We start from the raw sequence: 19510 nt of genomic DNA on the forward strand, positions 1-19510 counted from the left end.
TGGTATTTGGTGTTGATACTTGGGTGTTGGTATTTGGTATTTGGGTGTTGATATTAAGTGTTGGTATTTGGTATTTGGGTGTTGGTATTTGGGTGTTGGTACTTGGGTGTTGGTATTTGGGTGTTGGTACTTGGGTATTGGTATTTGGTGTTGGTATTTGGGTGTCGGTACTTGGTGTTGTTATTTGGGTGTTGGTATTTGGAGTCGGTACTTGGGTGTTGGTATTTGGGTGTTGGTATTTGGTGTTGATACTTGGGTGTTGGTATTGGGGTGTTGGTATTTGGGTGTTGGTATTAAGTGTTGGTATTTGGGTGTTGGTATTTGGTATTTGGGTGTTGGTATTTGGGTGTTGGTACTTGGGTGTTGGTATTTGGGTGTTGGTACTTGGGTATTGGTATTTGGTGTTGGTATTTGGGTGTCGGTACTTGGTGTTGGTACTTGGGTGTTGGTATTTGGGTGTTGGTATTTGGTGTTGGTATTTGGGTGTTGGTATTTGGGTGTTGGTACTTGGGTGTTGGTATTTGGGTGTTGGTATTTGGGTATTGGTATTTGGTGTTGGTATTTGGGTGTCGGTACTTGGTGTTGTTATTTGGGTGTTGATACTTGGGTGTTGGTATTTGGGTGTTGGTATTTGGTGTTGGTATTTGGGTGTTGGTATTTGGGTGTTGGTATTTGGTGTTGGTATTTGGGTGTCGGTACTTGGTGTTGTTATTTGGGTGTTGGAATTTGGGTGTTGGTACTCGGTGTATTGAGATAATCATAGGATAAAAACAAAAAGAAGAGGTACATCCTAGTGCCATCCTAAACTAGAGAGATATCTAACATACAGTATCATATAATACAACTAATTATATATAGGTTGTATGTATAATACAGAAACAAGGCCATGGAATGCCCACCTGGTCTACGTAACCTAAGTCACTCAATCCCATTCACTAGGAGGAGTTATAAAGATCAAGTACAAATGTTGTTTTAATTTAGCAAAATGCTGCTATTAAATAACCAGTGGTTCTATAAGCAATTCAAGCACTCTGCAAGAGTTATCTCCCCTCTCCCAGTTATACTGTCAGCTATCACTTTCATGGGAAGTTTCATAGTATTAAACTACTTGAATGCTGACATTATAATAGATCTACACGCGTTACACCATGGCCATGCTTCCCACTCACATATAACAGTCCACACCTATATACAGGCATGCAATAGAAGATTCTTAAAAATGCGAAAAGCAAATGTCTTTTAAAAACCCTGTAACAGCAAAACAGCTGATAATGTATAAAGAGTTGGTACTATGTAATGTGACTTACCTTGATTCCCCCTCAGAACTACTAGTCAACGAGGAATGGAAATATAGTCAGTGTGAAGTTACTTATATATTATACCACAGAAATGTGGTCAGTGGTCAGACATGTGATATACAGTTACTTATATATTATACCATAGAAATGTAGTCAGTGCGAAGTTACTTATATATTACACCACAGAATTATAGTCAGTGTGAAGTTACTTATATATTATACCATAGAAATATAGTCAGTGTGAAGTTAATTATATATTATACCATAGAATTGTAGTCAGTGTGAAGTTACTTATATATTACATCATAGAAATATAGTCAGTGTGAAGTTACTTATATATTATACCATAGAAATATAGTCAGTGTGAAGTTACTTATATATTATACCATAGAATTGTGGTCAGTGTGAAGTTACTTATATATTATACCATAGAATTGTAGTCAGTGTGAAGTTACTTATATATTATATCATAGAAATATAGTCAGTGTGAAGTTACTTATATATTATACCATAGAATTGTAGTCAGTGTGAAGTTACTTATATATTATACCATAGAAATATAGTCAGTGTGAAGTTACTTATATATTATACCATAGAATTGTAGTCAGTGTGAAGTTACTTATATATTATACCATAGAATTGTGGTCAGTGTGAAGTTACTTATATATTATACCATAGAAATATAGTCAGTGTGAAGTTACTTATATATTATACCATAGAAATATAGTCAGTGTGAAGTTACTTATATATTACACCACAGAATTGTAGTCAGTGTGAAGTTACTTATATATTATACCATAGAAATATAGTCAGTGTGAAGTTATACTTATATATTATACCATAGAATTGTAGTCAGTGTGAAGTTACTTATATATTATACCATAGAAATATAGTCAGTGTGAAGTTACTTATATATTATACCATAGAAATATAGTCAGTGTGAAGTTACTTATATATTACACCACAGAATTGTAGTCAGTGTGAAGTTACTTATATATTATACCATAGAAATATAGTCAGTGTGAAGTTATACTTATATATTATACCATAGAAATATAGTCAGTGTGAAGTTACTTATATATTATACCATAGAATTGTAGTCAGTGTGAAGTTACTTATATATTATACCATAGAAATATAGTCAGTGTGAAGTTACTTATATATTATACCATAGAAATATAGTCAGTGTGAAGTTATACTTATATATTATACCATAGAAATATAGTCAGTGTGAAGTTACTTATATATTATACCGTAGAAATATAGTCAGTGTGAAGTTACTTATATATTACACCACAGAATTGTAGTCAGTGTGAAGTTACTTATATATTACACCACAGAATTGTAGTCAGTGTGAAGTTACTTATATATTATACCATAGAAATATAGTCAGTGTGAAGTTACTTATATATTATACCATAGAATTGTAGTCAGTGTGAAGTTACTTATATATTATACCATAGAATTGTAGTCAGTGGTCAGTGTGAAGTTACTTATATATTATACCATAGAATTGTGGTCAGTGTGAAGTTACTTATATATTATACCATAGAATTGTAGTCAGTGTGAAGTTACTTATATATTATACCATAGAATTGTAGTCAGTGTGAAGTTACTTATATATTATACCATAGAATTGTGGTCAGTGTGAAGTTACTTATATATTATACCACAGAAATATAGTCAGTGTGAAGTTACTTATATATTATACCACAGAAATATAGTCATTGTGAAGTTACTTATATATTACACCACAGAATTGTAGTCAGTGTGAAGTTACTTATATATTATACCATAGAAATATAGTGAGTGTGAAGTTACTTATATATTATACCACAGAAATATAGTCAGTGTGAAGTTACTTATATATTATACCACAGAAATATAGTCATTGTGAAGTTACTTATATATTACACCACAGAATTGTAGTCAGTGTGAAGTTACTTATATATTATACCATAGAAATATAGTGAGTGTGAAGTTACTTATATATTATACCATAGAATTGTAGTCAGTGTGATATACAGTTACTTATATATTATACCATAGAATTGTAGTCAGTGTGAAGTTACTTATATATTATATCATAGAAATATAGTCAGTGTGAAGTTACTTATATATTATACCATAGAAATATAGTCAGTGTGAAGTTACTTATATATTATACCATAGAAATATAGTCAGTGTGAAGTTACTTATATATTATACCACAGAAATATAGTCAGTGTGAAGTTACTTATATATTATACCATAGAAATATAGTCAGTGTGAAGTTACTTATATATTATACCATAGAAATATAGTCAGTGTGAAGTTACTTATATATTATACCATAGAAATATAGTCAGTGTGAAGTTACTTATATATTATACCATAGAAATATAGTCAGTGTGAAGTTACTTATATATTATACCATAGAAATATAGTCAGTGTGAAGTTACTTATATATTATACCATAGAAATATAGTCAGTGTGAAGTTACTTATATATTATATCATAGAAATATAGTCAGTGTGAAGTTACTTATATATTATATCATAGAAATATAGTCAGTGTGAAGTTACTTATATATTATACCATAGAAATGTAGTCAGTGTGAAGTTACTTATATATTATACCATAGAAATGTGGTCAGTGTGAAGTTACTTATATATTATACCATAGAAATATAGTCAGTGTGAAGTTACTTATATATTATACCATAGAAATATAGTCAGTGTGAAGTTACTTATATATTATACCACAGAATTGTAGTCAGTGTGAAGTTACTTATATATTATACCATAGAAATATAGTCAGTGTGAAGTTACTTATATATTACATCATAGAATTGTAGTCAGTGTGAAGTTACTTATATATTATACCATAGAAATATAGTCAGTGTGAAGTTACTTATATATTATACCATAGAATTGTAGTCAGTGTGAAGTTACTTATATATTATACCATAGAAATATAGTCAGTGTGAAGTTACTTATATATTATACCATAGAAATATAGTCAGTGTGAAGTTACTTATCTATTATACCACAGAATTGTGGTCAGTGTGAAGTTACTTATATATTATACCATAGAATTGTGGTCAGTGGTCAGACATGTCATATACAGTTACTTATATATTATACCATAGAAATATAGTCAGTGTGAAGTTACTTATATATTATACCATAGAAATATAGTCAGTGTGAAGTTACTTATATATTATATCATAGAATTGTGGTCAGTGTGAAGTTACTTATATATTATACCACAGAAATATAGTCAGTGTGAAGTTACTTATATATTATACCATAGAAATATAGTCAGTGTGAAGTTACTTATATATTATACCATAGAAATATAGTCAGTGTGAAGTTACTTATATATACCATAGAAATATAGTCAGTGTGAAGTTACTTATATATTATACCATAGAAATATAGTCAGTGTGAAGTTACTTATATATTATACCATAGAAATATAGTCAGTGTGAAGTTACTTATATATTATACCATAGAAATATAGTCAGTGTGAAGTTACTTATATATTATACCATAGAAATATAGTCAGTGTGAAGTTACTTATATATTATACCATAGAAATATAGTCAGTGTGAAGTTACTTATATATTATACCATAGAAATGTAGTCAGTGTGAAGTTACTTATATATTATACCATAGAAATGTGGTCAGTGTGAAGTTACTTATATATTATACCATAGAAATATAGTCAGTGTGAAGTTACTTATATATTATATCATAGAAATATAGTCAGTGTGAAGTTACTTATATATTATACCATAGAAATATAGTCAGTGTGAAGTTACTTATATATTATACCATAGAAATATAGTCAGTGTGAAGTTACTTATATATTATACCATAGAAATGTAGTCAGTGTGAAGTTACTTATATATTATACCATAGAAATATAGTCAGTGTGAAGTTACTTATATATTATACCATAGAAATATAGTCAGTGTGAAGTTACTTATATATTATACCATAGAAATATAGTCAGTGTGAAGTTACTTATATATTATACCACAGAATTGTAGTCAGTGTGAAGTTACTTATATATTATACCATAGAAATATAGTCAGTGTGAAGTTACTTATATATTACATCATAGAATTGTAGTCAGTGTGAAGTTACTTATATATTATACCATAGAAATATAGTCAGTGTGAAGTTACTTATATATTATACCATAGAATTGTAGTCAGTGTGAAGTTACTTATATATTATACCATAGAAATATAGTCAGTGTGAAGTTACTTATATATTATACCATAGAAATATAGTCAGTGTGAAGTTACTTATATATTACACCATAGAATTGTAGTCAGTGTGAAGTTACTTATATATTATACCATAGAATTGTAGTCAGTGTGAAGTTACTTATATATTATACCATAGAAATATAGTCAGTGTGAAGTTACTTATATATTACATCATAGAAATGTGGTCAGTGGTCAGACATGTGATATACAGTTACTTATATATTACATCATAGAAATGTGGTCAGTGGTCAGACATGTGATATACAGTTACTTATATATTATACCATAGAATTGTGGTCAGTGTGAAGTTACTTATATATTATACCATAGAAATATAGTCAGTGTGAAGTTACTTATATATTATACCATAGAATTGTAGTCAGTGTGAAGTTACTTATATATTATACCATAGAAATATAGTCAGTGTGAAGTTACTTATATATTATACCATAGAAATATAGTCAGTGTGAAGTTACTTATATATTACACCATAGAATTGTAGTCAGTGTGAAGTTACTTATATATTATACCATAGAATTGTAGTCAGTGTGAAGTTACTTATATATTATACCATAGAAATATAGTCAGTGTGAAGTTACTTATATATTACATCATAGAAATGTGGTCAGTGGTCAGACATGTGATATACAGTTACTTATATATTACATCATAGAAATGTGGTCAGTGGTCAGACATGTGATATACAGTTACTTATATATTATACCATAGAATTGTGGTCAGTGTGAAGTTACTTATATATTACACCACAGAATTATAGTCAGTGTGAAGTTACTTATATATTATACCATAGAAATATAGTCAGTGTGAAGTTACTTATCTATTATACCATAGAAATATAGTCAGTGTGAAGTTACTTATATATTATACCATAGAATTGTGGTCAGTGTGAAGTTACTTATATATTATACCATAGAAATATAGTCAGTGTGAAGTTACTTATATATTATACCACAGAATTGTAGTCAGTGTGAAGTTACTTATATATTATACCATAGAATTGTAGTCAGTGTGAAGTTACTTATATATTATACCATAGAATTGTAGTCAGTGGTCAGTGTGAAGTTACTTATATATTATACCATAGAATTGTGGTCAGTGTGAAGTTACTTATATATTATACCATAGAATTGTAGTCAGTGTGAAGTTACTTATATATTATACCATAGAATTGTAGTCAGTGGTCAGTGTGAAGTTACTTATATATTATACCATAGAATTGTGGTCAGTGTGAAGTTACTTATATATTATACCATAGAATTGTAGTCAGTGTGAAGTTACTTATATATTATACCATAGAATTGTAGTCAGTGTGAAGTTACTTATATATTATACCATAGAATTGTGGTCAGTGTGAAGTTACTTATATATTATACCACAGAAATATAGTCAGTGTGAAGTTACTTATATATTATACCATAGAAATATAGTGAGTGTGAAGTTACTTATATATTATACCATAGAATTGTAGTCAGTGTGATATACAGTTACTTATATATTATACCATAGAATTGTAGTCAGTGTGAAGTTACTTATATATTATATCATAGAAATATAGTCAGTGTGAAGTTACTTATATATTATACCATAGAAATATAGTCAGTGTGAAGTTACTTATATATTATACCATAGAATTGTAGTCAGTGTGAAGTTACTTATATATTATACCATAGAAATATAGTCAGTGTGAAGTTACTTATATATTATACCATAGAATTGTAGTCAGTGTGAAGTTACTTATATATTATACCATAGAAATATAGTCAGTGTGAAGTTACTTATATATTATACCATAGAAATATAGTCAGTGTGAAGTTACTTATATATTATACCATAGAATTGTAGTCAGTGTGAAGTTACTTATATATTATACCATAGAAATATAGTCAGTGTGAAGTTACTTATATATTATACCATAGAATTGTAGTCAGTGTGAAGTTACTTATATATTATACCATAGAAATATAGTCAGTGTGAAGTTACTTATATATTATACCATAGAATTGTAGTCAGTGTGAAGTTACTTATATATTATACCATAGAAATATAGTCAGTGTGAAGTTACTTATATATTACACCATAGAATTGTAGTCAGTGTGAAGTTACTTATATATTATACCATAGAAATATAGTCAGTGTGAAGTTACTTATATATTATACCATAGAAATGTAGTCAGTGTGAAGTTACTTATATATTATACCATAGAAATATAGTCAGTGTGAAGTTACTTATATATTACATCATAGAAATATAGTCAGTGTGAAGTTACTTATATATTATACCATAGAAATATAGTCAGTGTGAAGTTACTTATATATTACACCATAGAATTGTAGTCAGTGTGAAGTTACTTATATATTATACCATAGAAATATAGTCAGTGTGAAGTTACTTATATATTATACCATAGAAATATAGTCAGTGTGAAGTTACTTATATATTATACCATAGAATTGTAGTCAGTGTGAAGTTACTTATATATTACACCACAGAATTGTAGTCAGTGTGAAGTTACTTATATATTATACCATAGAAATATAGTCAGTGTGAAGTTACTTATATATTATACCATAGAATTGTAGTCAGTGTGAAGTTACTTATATATTATACCATAGAAATATAGTCAGTGTGAAGTTACTTATATATTATACCATAGAAATATAGTCAGTGTGAAGTTACTTATATATTATACCATAGAAATATAGTCAGTGTGAAGTTACTTATATATTACATCATAGAAATATAGTCAGTGTGAAGTTACTTATATATTATACCATATAAATATAGTCAGTGTGAAGTTACTTATATATTATACCATAGAAATATAGTCAGTGTGAAGTTACTTATATATTATACCATAGAAATATAGTCAGTGTGAAGTTACTTATATATTACATCATAGAATTGTAGTCAGTGTGAAGTTACTTATATATTATACCATAGAAATATAGTCAGTGTGAAGTTACTTATATATTACACCATAGAATTGTAGTCAGTGTGAAGTTACTTATATATTATACCATAGAATTGTAGTCAGTGTGAAGTTACTTATATATTATACCATAGAAATATAGTCAGTGTGAAGTTACTTATATATTACATCATAGAAATGTGGTCAGTGGTCAGACATGTGATATACAGTTACTTATATATTATACCATAGAATTGTGGTCAGTGTGAAGTTACTTATATATTACACCACAGAATTATAGTCAGTGTGAAGTTACTTATATATTATACCATAGAAATATAGTCAGTGTGAAGTTACTTATCTATTATACCATAGAAATATAGTCAGTGTGAAGTTACTTATATATTATACCATAGAATTGTGGTCAGTGTGAAGTTACTTATATATTATACCATAGAAATATAGTCAGTGTGAAGTTACTTATATATTATACCACAGAATTGTAGTCAGTGTGAAGTTACTTATATATTATACCATAGAATTGTAGTCAGTGTGAAGTTACTTATATATTATACCATAGAATTGTAGTCAGTGGTCAGTGTGAAGTTACTTATATATTATACCATAGAATATAGTCAGTGTGAAGTTACTTATATATTATACCACAGAAATATAGTCAGTGTGAAGTTACTTATATATTATACCATAGAAATATAGTCAGTGTGAAGTTACTTATATATTATACCATAGAAATATAGTCAGTGTGAAGTTACTTATATATTATACCATAGAATTGTGGTCAGTGTGAAGTTACTTATATATTATACCATAGAAATATAGTCAGTGTGAAGTTACTTATATATTATACCATAGAAATATAGTCAGTGTGAAGTTACTTATATATTATACCATAGAAATATAGTCAGTGTGAAGTTACTTATATATTATACCATAGAAATATAGTCAGTGTGAAGTTACTTATATATTATACCATAGAATTGTGGTCAGTGTGAAGTTACTTATATATTATACCATAGAAATATAGTCAGTGTGAAGTTACTTATATATTATACCATAGAAATATAGTCAGTGTGAAGTTACTTATATATTATACCATAGAATTGTAGTCAGTGGTCAGTGTGAAGTTACTTATATATTATACCATAGAATTGTAGTCAGTGTGAAGTTACTTATATATTACACCACAGAATTGTGGTCAGTGGTCAGACATGTGATATACAATTACTTATATATTATACCATAGAATTGTGGTCAGTGTGAAGTTACTTATATATTACATCATAGAAATATAGTCAGTGTGAAGTTACTTATATATTACACCACAGAATTGTGGTCAGTGGTCAGACATGTGATATACAGTTACTTATATATTATACCATAGAATTGTAGTCAGTGTGAAGTTACTTATATATTATACCACAGAATTGTGGTCAGTGGTCAGACATGTGATATACAGTTACTTATATATTACATCATAGAAATGTGGTCAGTGGTCAGACATGTGATATAACGTTACTTATATATTACATCATAGAAATGTGGTCAGTGTGATATACAGTTACTTATATATTACATCATAGAAATGTGGTCAGTGGTCAGTGTGATATACAGTTACACCATAGAATTGTGGTCAGTGGTCAGTGTGATATACAGTTACTTATATATTACATCATAGAATTGTAGTCAGTGGTCAGTGTGATATACAGTTACTTATATATTACATCATAGAAATGTGGTCAGTGGTCAGTGTGTATACAGTTACTTATATATTACATCATAGAAATGTGGTCAGTGGTCAGTGTGATATACAGTTACTTATATATTACATCATAGAAATGTGGTCAGTGGTCAGTGTATATACAGTTACTTATATATTACATCATAGAAATGTGGTCAGTGGTCAGTGTGATATACAGTTACTTATATATTACATCATAGAAATGTAGTCAGTGGTCAGTGTGTATACAGTTACTTATATATTACATCATAGAAATGTAGTCAGTGGTCAGTGTGATATACAGGTACATCATAGAAATGTGGTCAGTGGTCAGTGTGATATACAGTTACTTATATATTACACTATAGAATTGTGGTCAGTGGTCAGTGTAATATACAGTTACTTATATATTACATCATTGAATTGTAGGATATACAGTGTATAATCTACCAGTGATACATGATACTACACGGTACCTATCACAGAACGTCTTTATAAGGAAATACTACCTATCACAGAACTTCCTTATAAGGAAACACTACCTATCACAGAACTTCCTTATAAGGAAACACTACCTATCACAGAACTTCCTTATAAGGAAATACTACCTATCACAGAACTTCCTTATAAGGAAATACTACCTATCACAGAACTTCTTTATAAGGAAATACTACCTATCACAGAACTTCCTTATAAGGAAATACTACCTATCACAGAACGTCCTTATAAGGAAACACTACCTATCACAGAACTTCCTTATAAGGAAATACTACCTATCACAGAACTTCCTTATAAGGAAATACTACCTATCACAGAACTTCCTTATAAGGAAATACTACCTATCACAGAACTTCCTTATAAGGAAATACTACCTATCACAGAACGTCTTTATAAGGAAATACTACCTATCACAGAACTTCCTTATAAGGAAATACTACCTATCACAGAACTTCCTTATAAGGAAATACTACCTTTCACAGAACGTCTTTATAAGGAAATACTACCTATCACAGAACTTCCTTATAAGGAAATACTACCTATCACAGAACTTCCTTATAAGGAAATACTACCTATCACAGAACTTCCTTATAAGGAAATACTACCTATCACAGAACTTCCTTATAAGGAAATACTACCTATCACAGAACGTCTTTATAAGGAAATACTACCTATCACAGAACTTCCTTATAAGGAAATACTACCTATCACAGAACTTCTTTATAAGGAAATACTACCTATCACAGAACTTCTTTATAAGGAAATACTATCTATCACAGAACGTCTTTATAAGGAAATACTACCTATCACAGAACGTCTTTATAAGGAAATACTACCTATCACAGAACTTCCTTATAAGGAAATACTACCTATCACAGAACGTCTTTATAAGGAAATACTACCTATCACAGAACTTCTTTATAAGGAAATACTATCTATCACAGAACGTCTTTATAAGGAAATACTACCTATCACAGAACGTCTTTATAAGGAAATACTACCTATCACAGAACTTCCTTATAAGGAAATACTACCTATCACAGAACGTCTTTATAAGGAAATACTACCTATCACAGAACGTCTTTATAAGGAAATACTACCTATCACAGAACGTCTTTATAAGGAAATACTACCTATCACAGAACGTCTTTATAAGGAAATACTACCTATCACAGAACGTCTTTATAAGGAAATACTACCTATCACAGAACGTCTTTATAAGGAAATACTACCTATCACAGAACGTCTTTATAAGGAAATACTACCTATCACAGAACTTCCTTATAAGGAAATACTACCTATCACAGAACGTCTTTATAAGGAAATACTACCTATCACAGAACGTCTTTATAAGGAAATACTACCTATCACAGAACTTTATAAGGAAATACTATCTATCACAGAACTTCCTTATAAGGAAATACTACCTATCACAGAACTTCCTTATAAGGAAACACTTTCTATCACAGAACTTTACAAGGAGATAAAAATATGGTCGCTGAAATAAACACAATCAAATTTCATTTTCATTACATTTTGTTTGATAATTTTAAATTAGAATGACATTGATAGCCAAGCAATATTAAACTATAAAAACACAGAGAGTACAATTCTTACTCTGTATATTTTAAGTTCTCTGCCAATGGTTGCCTAATTAGTTCCCTAGATAAACAAATCCAATGTAGCTTAAAAAAAATCTGTTTTGTGTTGTTTTCCTTCATTGCATGAAATAATATATTCTTCTCTGTTATTTGATCCAATGTGATAACTACAAATTCTGTCTACTAGGTAAATTTCTATAATTCCCTATACGTACAGCGAAGGGGAACCTTGGGATGCGACACAGTTATTAGCAGATTATAATACAATAGAATTTATCAGTATATTGCATAGCCCATAACAATGTCAAAATGACAATTACTCTCCATAACAATGTCATAATGATAATTACTCTCCATAACAATGTCATAATGACAATTACTCTCCATAACAATGTCATAATGACAACTACTCTCCATAACAATGTCAAAATGACAATTACTCTGTAATCAAACACAATGACCAGGACATTGGGTAACACTGATGGATATTAAACTCATTACAACATGGCATTGAGTGTCATCATCGTTTTAAGTCAAAAGTTAATTTGCTCCTCAGAACTTTCTGTTTTTCTTAACTGAATTAATTGTAAAACAAATAACTTCAACCCATGCAGTCAAATGTTATAAAATAAATAAATTTCCAAAACAACCCTGTACTTTGTCGATCTTGGTGTCCTAGCGACCTTGACCTACCTTCCAAGCTGCCTCTGCAGGTCCTGCATGTACTGTAAACATTGGGCATAGTAGGTCGTCTGGGCCTCGATAAAGTCATTCAGACATCGTAAGTGATGGGCCTAAATAGAATTATACAAATGATAAAAATGTCATCCAATTGTAGTATGGAGTAAAGGTACAGCCCCGTCTTAAAGGTGAAAAGTGAGTGTATCAACACTGTGCCAACCCACCATCCGGGCCGACTAGATTGGTGAGAGGTGAGTGTGACAACACTGTCCACCCGACCATCCGGGTCGACTAGATAGGTGAGAGGTGAGTGTGACAACACTGTCCCACCCGACCATCCGGGTCGACTAGATTGGTGAAAGGTGAGTGTGACAACAGTGTCCCATCCGACCATCAGGGCCGACTAGATTGGTGAAAGGTGAGTGTGACAACAGTGTCCCATTCGACCAGTGAGTGTGACAACACTGTCCCATTCGACCAGTGAGTGTGACAACACTGTCCCATTCGACCAGTGAGTGTGTTAACACTGTCCCACCCGACCATCCGGGCCGACTAGATTGGTGAGAGGTGAGTGTGACAACACTGTCCCACCCGACCATCTGGGTCGACTAGATTGGTGAGAGGTGAGTGTGTCAACACTGTCCCACCCGACCATCTGGGTCGACAAGATAGGTGAGAGGTGAGTGTGACAACACTGTCCCACCCGACCATCCGGGTCGACTAGATTGGTGAAAGGTGAGTGTGACAACAGTGTCCCATCCGACCATCAGGGCCGACTAGATTGGTGAAAGGTGAGTGTGACAACAGTGTCCCACCCGACCATCAGGGCCGACTAGATTGGTGAAAGGTGAGTGTGACAACAGTGTCCCATTCGACCAGTGAGTGTGACAACACTGTCCCATTCGACCAGTGAGTGTGACAACACTGTCCCATTCGACCAGTGAGTGTGACAACACTGTCCCACCCGACCATCCGGGCCGACTAGATTGGTGAAAGGTGAGTGTGACAACACTGTCCCACCCGACCATCCGGGTCGACTAGATAGGTGAGAGGTGAGTGTGACAACACTGTCCCACCCGACCATCCGGGCCGACTAGATTGGTGAAAGGTGAGTGTGACAACACTGTGCCACCCTGACCATCCGGGCCGACTAGATTGGTGAAAGGTAAGTGTGACAACACTGTCCCACCCGACCATCTGGGTCGACAAGATAGGTGAGAGGTGAGTGTGACAACACTGTCCCACCCGACCATCCGGGCCGACTAGATTGGTGAGAGGTGAGTGTCACGCTATGCCACCTGACCATCCGGGCCGACTAGATTGGTGAGAGGTGAGTGTGACAACACTGTCCCACCCGACCATCCGGGCCGACTAGATAGGTGAGAGGTGAGTGTGACAACACTGTCCCACCCGACCATCCGGGCCGACTAGATTGGTGAGAGGTGAGTGTGACAACACTGTCCCACCCGACCATCCGGGCCGACTAGATTGGTGAGAGGTGAGTGTCACGCTGTGCCACACGACCATCCGGGCCGACTAGATAGGTGAGAGGTGAGTGTGACAACACTGTCCCACCCGACCATCCGGGCCGACTAGATAGGTGAGAGGTGAGTGTGACAACACTGTCCCACCCGACCATCCGGGCCGACTAGATAGGTGAGAGGTGAGTGTGACAACACTGTCCCACCCGACCATCCGGGCCGACTAGATAGGTGAGAGGTGAGTGTGACAACACTGTCCCACCCGACCATCCGGGCCGACTAGATAGGTGAGAGGTGAGTGTGACAACACTGTCCCACCCGACCATCCGGGCCGACTAGATAGGTGAAAGGTGAGTGTGACAACACTGTCCCACCCGACCATCCGGGCCGACTAGATAGGTGAAAGGTGAGTGTGACAACACTGTCCCACCCGACCATCCGGGCCGACTAGATTGGTGAAAGGTGAGTGTGACAACACTGTCCCACCCGACCATCCGGGCCGACTAGATTGGTGAAAGGTGAGTGTGACAACACTGTCCCACCCGACCATCCGGGCCGACTAGATTGGTGAAAGGTGAGTGTGACAACACTGTCCCACCCGACCATCCGGGCCGACTAGATTGGTGAGAGGTGAGTGTCACGCTGTGCCACACGACCATCCGGGCCGACTAGATAGGTGAGAGGTGAGTGTGACAACACTGTCCCACCCGACCATCTGGGCCGACTAGATAGGTGAGAGGTGAGTGTGACAACACTGTCCCACCCGACCATCCGGGTCGACTAGATAGGTGAGAGGTGAGTGTGACAACACTGTCCCACCCGACCATCCGGGCCGACTAGATTGGTGAAAGGTGAGTGTGACAACACTGTCCCACCCGACCATCCGGGCCGACTAGATTGGTGAGAGGTGAGTGTGACAACACTGTCCCACCCGACCATCCGGGCCGACTAGATAGGTGAAAGGTGAATGTCACGCTGTGCCACATGACCACCATGCAACCAAATATACATAAATACAAAATATTAAGTTAAACACTTGTACAGAGACCACAAAATTACTTTAAGGTGAAATAGCTTTATAGAAGGGAACAGTTCTCCAAGTATAGATAGACTAAGTGTATATTTATAAAATATTGATCAAAAACAAGGGAGACCACTGTAACACATGGAGAAGACAAATCTTAGACAAGTGTCTTATTCCGCATGGAATATATAGTTTCTTAGAGTTTGGATATATCCTGAGACTTGATTTTTTTCATTTCAATTAAATTCATAATTATATTTTCAAATATTCAAGTGTTGAACAAAAGTAGATCACAAGATATAACCTTTATGTAATATACTATACACATGATGAAATATGATCATTTTGAACTAAAAGACTTTTTTTATTAAAGTGCCAGTTATGAAATTCCTCTACCCCTTATGAATTTGCAGCATGATCACAGCATAGATGCAGTATGATTGCAGCATGATATAATTCGATATCCAAACTGGCAAAGTTATTGCAGCATGGTTGCAGCATGATACAGTGCATATGATAAATCAACTAAGTCGACACAGCATGATTGCAGCATGATACAGTTCAGATATGCAATTACCTCAATTTTTAAAGCATGGTTGCAGTACATGCTGTACAGAAGCATGGTACCATGCTGCTATGCAGCACATGCTGCAATCATGCTGTGAAACTAGCAGCATGATGCCAGCATAAAAGCAGCATGATTGCAGCATATGCTGCATTGCAGTCCATGCTGCAAATTGATAAGGGACAGCACATTAAACAGGGAAATACATACATGAGCACTGCTGACACCCTCCAACAGTAGCTTGGTAATTTCTGCTTGTCTGTCAAACTCGGCCTGGGCAACTCGTAAGTCTGCTTCAGCCTGGAAAGGGAAATAGAATATTATATACATATAGTGCGACATATCTGTATGATAACAGATTCAGAAAAAATGACATATTTCATATATATATTATACATTATCGTAACTATAGTACTAGACCTGTACGATAACAGATCCAGAAAAAATGACATATAATATCATATATATATATTATACTATAATTGTTTAATGATGTTATTATAACTATAGTACGACTAGTACGGTACTAGTAACTTGTACCATAACAGAGATCCAGAGAGAGTGAAACAGAATACATAATATATGTATATACAGTAGTATATGATGTTATATCACACTTAAAGCTCACTGGTACTACAGACATGCACAATGACACCAAGATTCATGGAAAGTGGAATTGTTTGTTATCCAACATTATCATTCTAGTTTGGAATTCTTTGTTATCCAACATTATCATTCTAGTTTGGAATTCTTTGTTATCCAACATTATCATTCTAGTTTGTAATTCTTTGTTATCCAACATTATCATTCTAGTTTGGAATTCTTTGTTATCCAACATTATCATCCTAGTTTGGAATTCTTTGTTATCCAACATTATCATTCTAGTTTGGAATTCTTTGTTATCCAACATTATCATTCTAGTTTGGAATTCTTTGTTATCCAACATTATCATTCTAGTTTGGAATTCTTTGTTATCCAACATTATCATTCTAGTTTGGAATTGTTTGTTATCCAACATTATCATCCTATAGTTTGGAATTGTTTGTTATCCAAAATTATCAGTTTAGTTTGGAATTCTTTGTTATCCAACATTATCATTCTAGTTTGGAATTCTTTGTTATCCAACATTATCATTCTAGTTTGGAATTCTTTGTTATCCAACATTATCATACTAGTTTGTAATTCTTTGTTATCCAACATTATCATACTAGTTTGGAATTCTTTGTTATCCAACATTATCATTCTAGTTTGGAATTGTTTGTTATCCAACATTACCATCCTATAGTTTGTAATTCTTTGTTATCCAACATTATCATTCTAGTTTGGAATTCTTTGTTATCCAACATTATCATACTAGTTTGGAATTCTTTGTTATCCAACATCATCATTCTAGTTTGGAATGCTTTGTTTCCCAAAATTATGATTTCAGCTTGGAATTATCATATAACTGAATTTTTTTCTTATTATTTTACAAATGACAATTTGCATGTAAGTTTGTATATGGTGCATATAATAAAAAAAACAACAACTTATATTACTATATTCTAGAGATAGTGTACAAAGTACAGTGTAAACTTCCACCAATATAAAGTCATCTAAGCATTTAAAATGTATACACACAGGAACTACCTGTATATCTCACCAAACACAACAGTGATATACATGATAACTCCAGGAAGCTATAGGAATCAAGCAGTATTACAGCGGACCATTAATAAGCATAACTATTCATTAAACATAATTAGTAGACTCACTCAATGTACTTTTACTGCAGATCAATGTTTATTTTTTGAATGATTCTTTTTTGATAAATTGATATATTTTATCTACCAATGAATAAAAAAAAAGAGAAAAAATAAATTGATTTCTTTTTAAACATATTTTTGAATATATGATTGTGTATATATAATACATTTTTAGTTTACTTATTCCTATTCTATTTTAACAAATAACTATTATAATTATTTATTGACAACTTTCTGATTTACACTAAAGACAGAAATGGACACACATCAAATCAACAACATAAACCTGGATGTCTTTGAATAGTATGTATCACTGATTAAACAAGGTTTCAAGGGAGATAACTACTCTAATTGGACAAGGTTTCAAGGGGGATAACTCCTCTGATTGGACAAAGTTTAAAAGGGAGATAACTCTTCTGATTGGTTAAGGTTTCAAGGGGGATAACTCCTCTAATTGGACAAGGTTTCAAGGGAGATAACTCCTCTAATTGGACAAGGTTTCAAGGGGGATAACTCCTCTGATTGGACAAAGTTTAAAAGGGAGATAACTCTTCTGATTGGTGAAGGTTTCAAGAGGGATAACTCCTCTAATTGGACAAGGTTTCAAGGGGGATAACTCCTCTGATTGGAAAAAGTTGAAAGGGGGATAACTCCTTGATGGGACAAGATTTCAAGGGGATTACTCCTCTTTCTTGACAAGGTTTCAAGGGAGATAACTCCTCTGATTGTACAAGGTTTCAAAGGGAAAAACTCCTTGATGGGACAAGGTTTCAAGGGGATAACTCCTCAGAATGGACAATGTTTCAAGAGGATAACTCCTCTGTCTTGACAAGGTTTCAATGAGGAACTCATCTGACTGGACAAGGTGTCATGGGAGATAATTCCTCTGATTTGACAAGGTTTCAAGGGAGATAATTCCTCGAATTGGACAAGGTATCAAGGGAGATAACCCCTAATCAGTGATAGTGAATATGCCATTTTCGACAAGAAAATCTGTGAGTAATAAGCAACAAAACAGAGACTGATAGATATAAACATTCCTGGTGAAAACTTGATGAAATTTCAGAATTCCTGTTTAATTACAACAGAGAATTCCTTTTTGAAAATAAAAAGTGACAGGAAATAAAAACATTGGTATTTGGAGAAATAGCCCCAGACTAAATGCATGCAAGTCACCATGCTTTATCTACACACAAATGAAAGTCTTACTCGAGCAATGACATCATCCTGGTCCGCACAAACACAAACAACAAGTCAGTTAACTCAAAGTTCATATTCTGGTTTAAAGCATACTTTGTATAGCATGATCAGCATTATATCACGGTAACTGTTTACATGTACTGTTGGATCTGAATGTTAGAGACACAATGAAAGAGAACATGTCATCCTAACGAACATGCTTAATTAACATAAAGGTGTTCAATTTATAACAGATAATAGTCAACATATCTAATACATATATCATACAGTACATGTACCAATATAACATTCTCGAGAGAACCTTATCAACAATTCTATTATCAGTACATGTAGCAATATAACACTCGAGAGAACCTTATCTCAATATAACTGATAACATGACAGACATTGTTATAAACATGCATATTACCTGTGTAACATAACAAGGAATTTTTTAATGGTCTGTAAACAATGAGTGTGTGATTACAGGACGATATAATGATACAAC

The 19510-nt window shown here is 33.2% G+C and overlaps 1 protein-coding gene across 8 annotated transcripts in view; it reads right to left on the reverse strand.

Moving 5' to 3' along the window:
- LOC117345119 (endophilin-B1-like) overlaps nucleotides 1–19510 on the reverse strand; it is a 108618-nt gene that overhangs the window by 10995 nt on the left and 78113 nt on the right. For 3 of the 8 annotated variants that reach the window (XM_033908139.1, XM_033908117.1, XM_033908089.1), the window contains exons 7-9: nucleotides 19033–19050; nucleotides 16289–16378; nucleotides 13021–13121 (exon numbers count right to left, since the gene is read on the reverse strand). In XM_033908139.1, the coding sequence (XP_033764030.1) occupies nucleotides 13021–13121; nucleotides 16289–16378; nucleotides 19033–19050 (209 nt within the window). Of the gene's footprint in view, nucleotides 1–1307; nucleotides 1329–13020; nucleotides 13122–16288; nucleotides 16379–19032; nucleotides 19051–19510 lie in introns of all 8 variants that reach the window. The other 5 variants (XM_033908082.1, XM_033908124.1, XM_033908134.1 and 2 more) reach the window with 4 other exon arrangements.

Source organism: Pecten maximus, chromosome 2 (assembly GCF_902652985.1).
Source record: "Pecten maximus chromosome 2, xPecMax1.1, whole genome shotgun sequence".
In the NCBI taxonomy this organism is placed as follows: domain Eukaryota; kingdom Metazoa; phylum Mollusca; class Bivalvia; order Pectinida; family Pectinidae; genus Pecten; species Pecten maximus.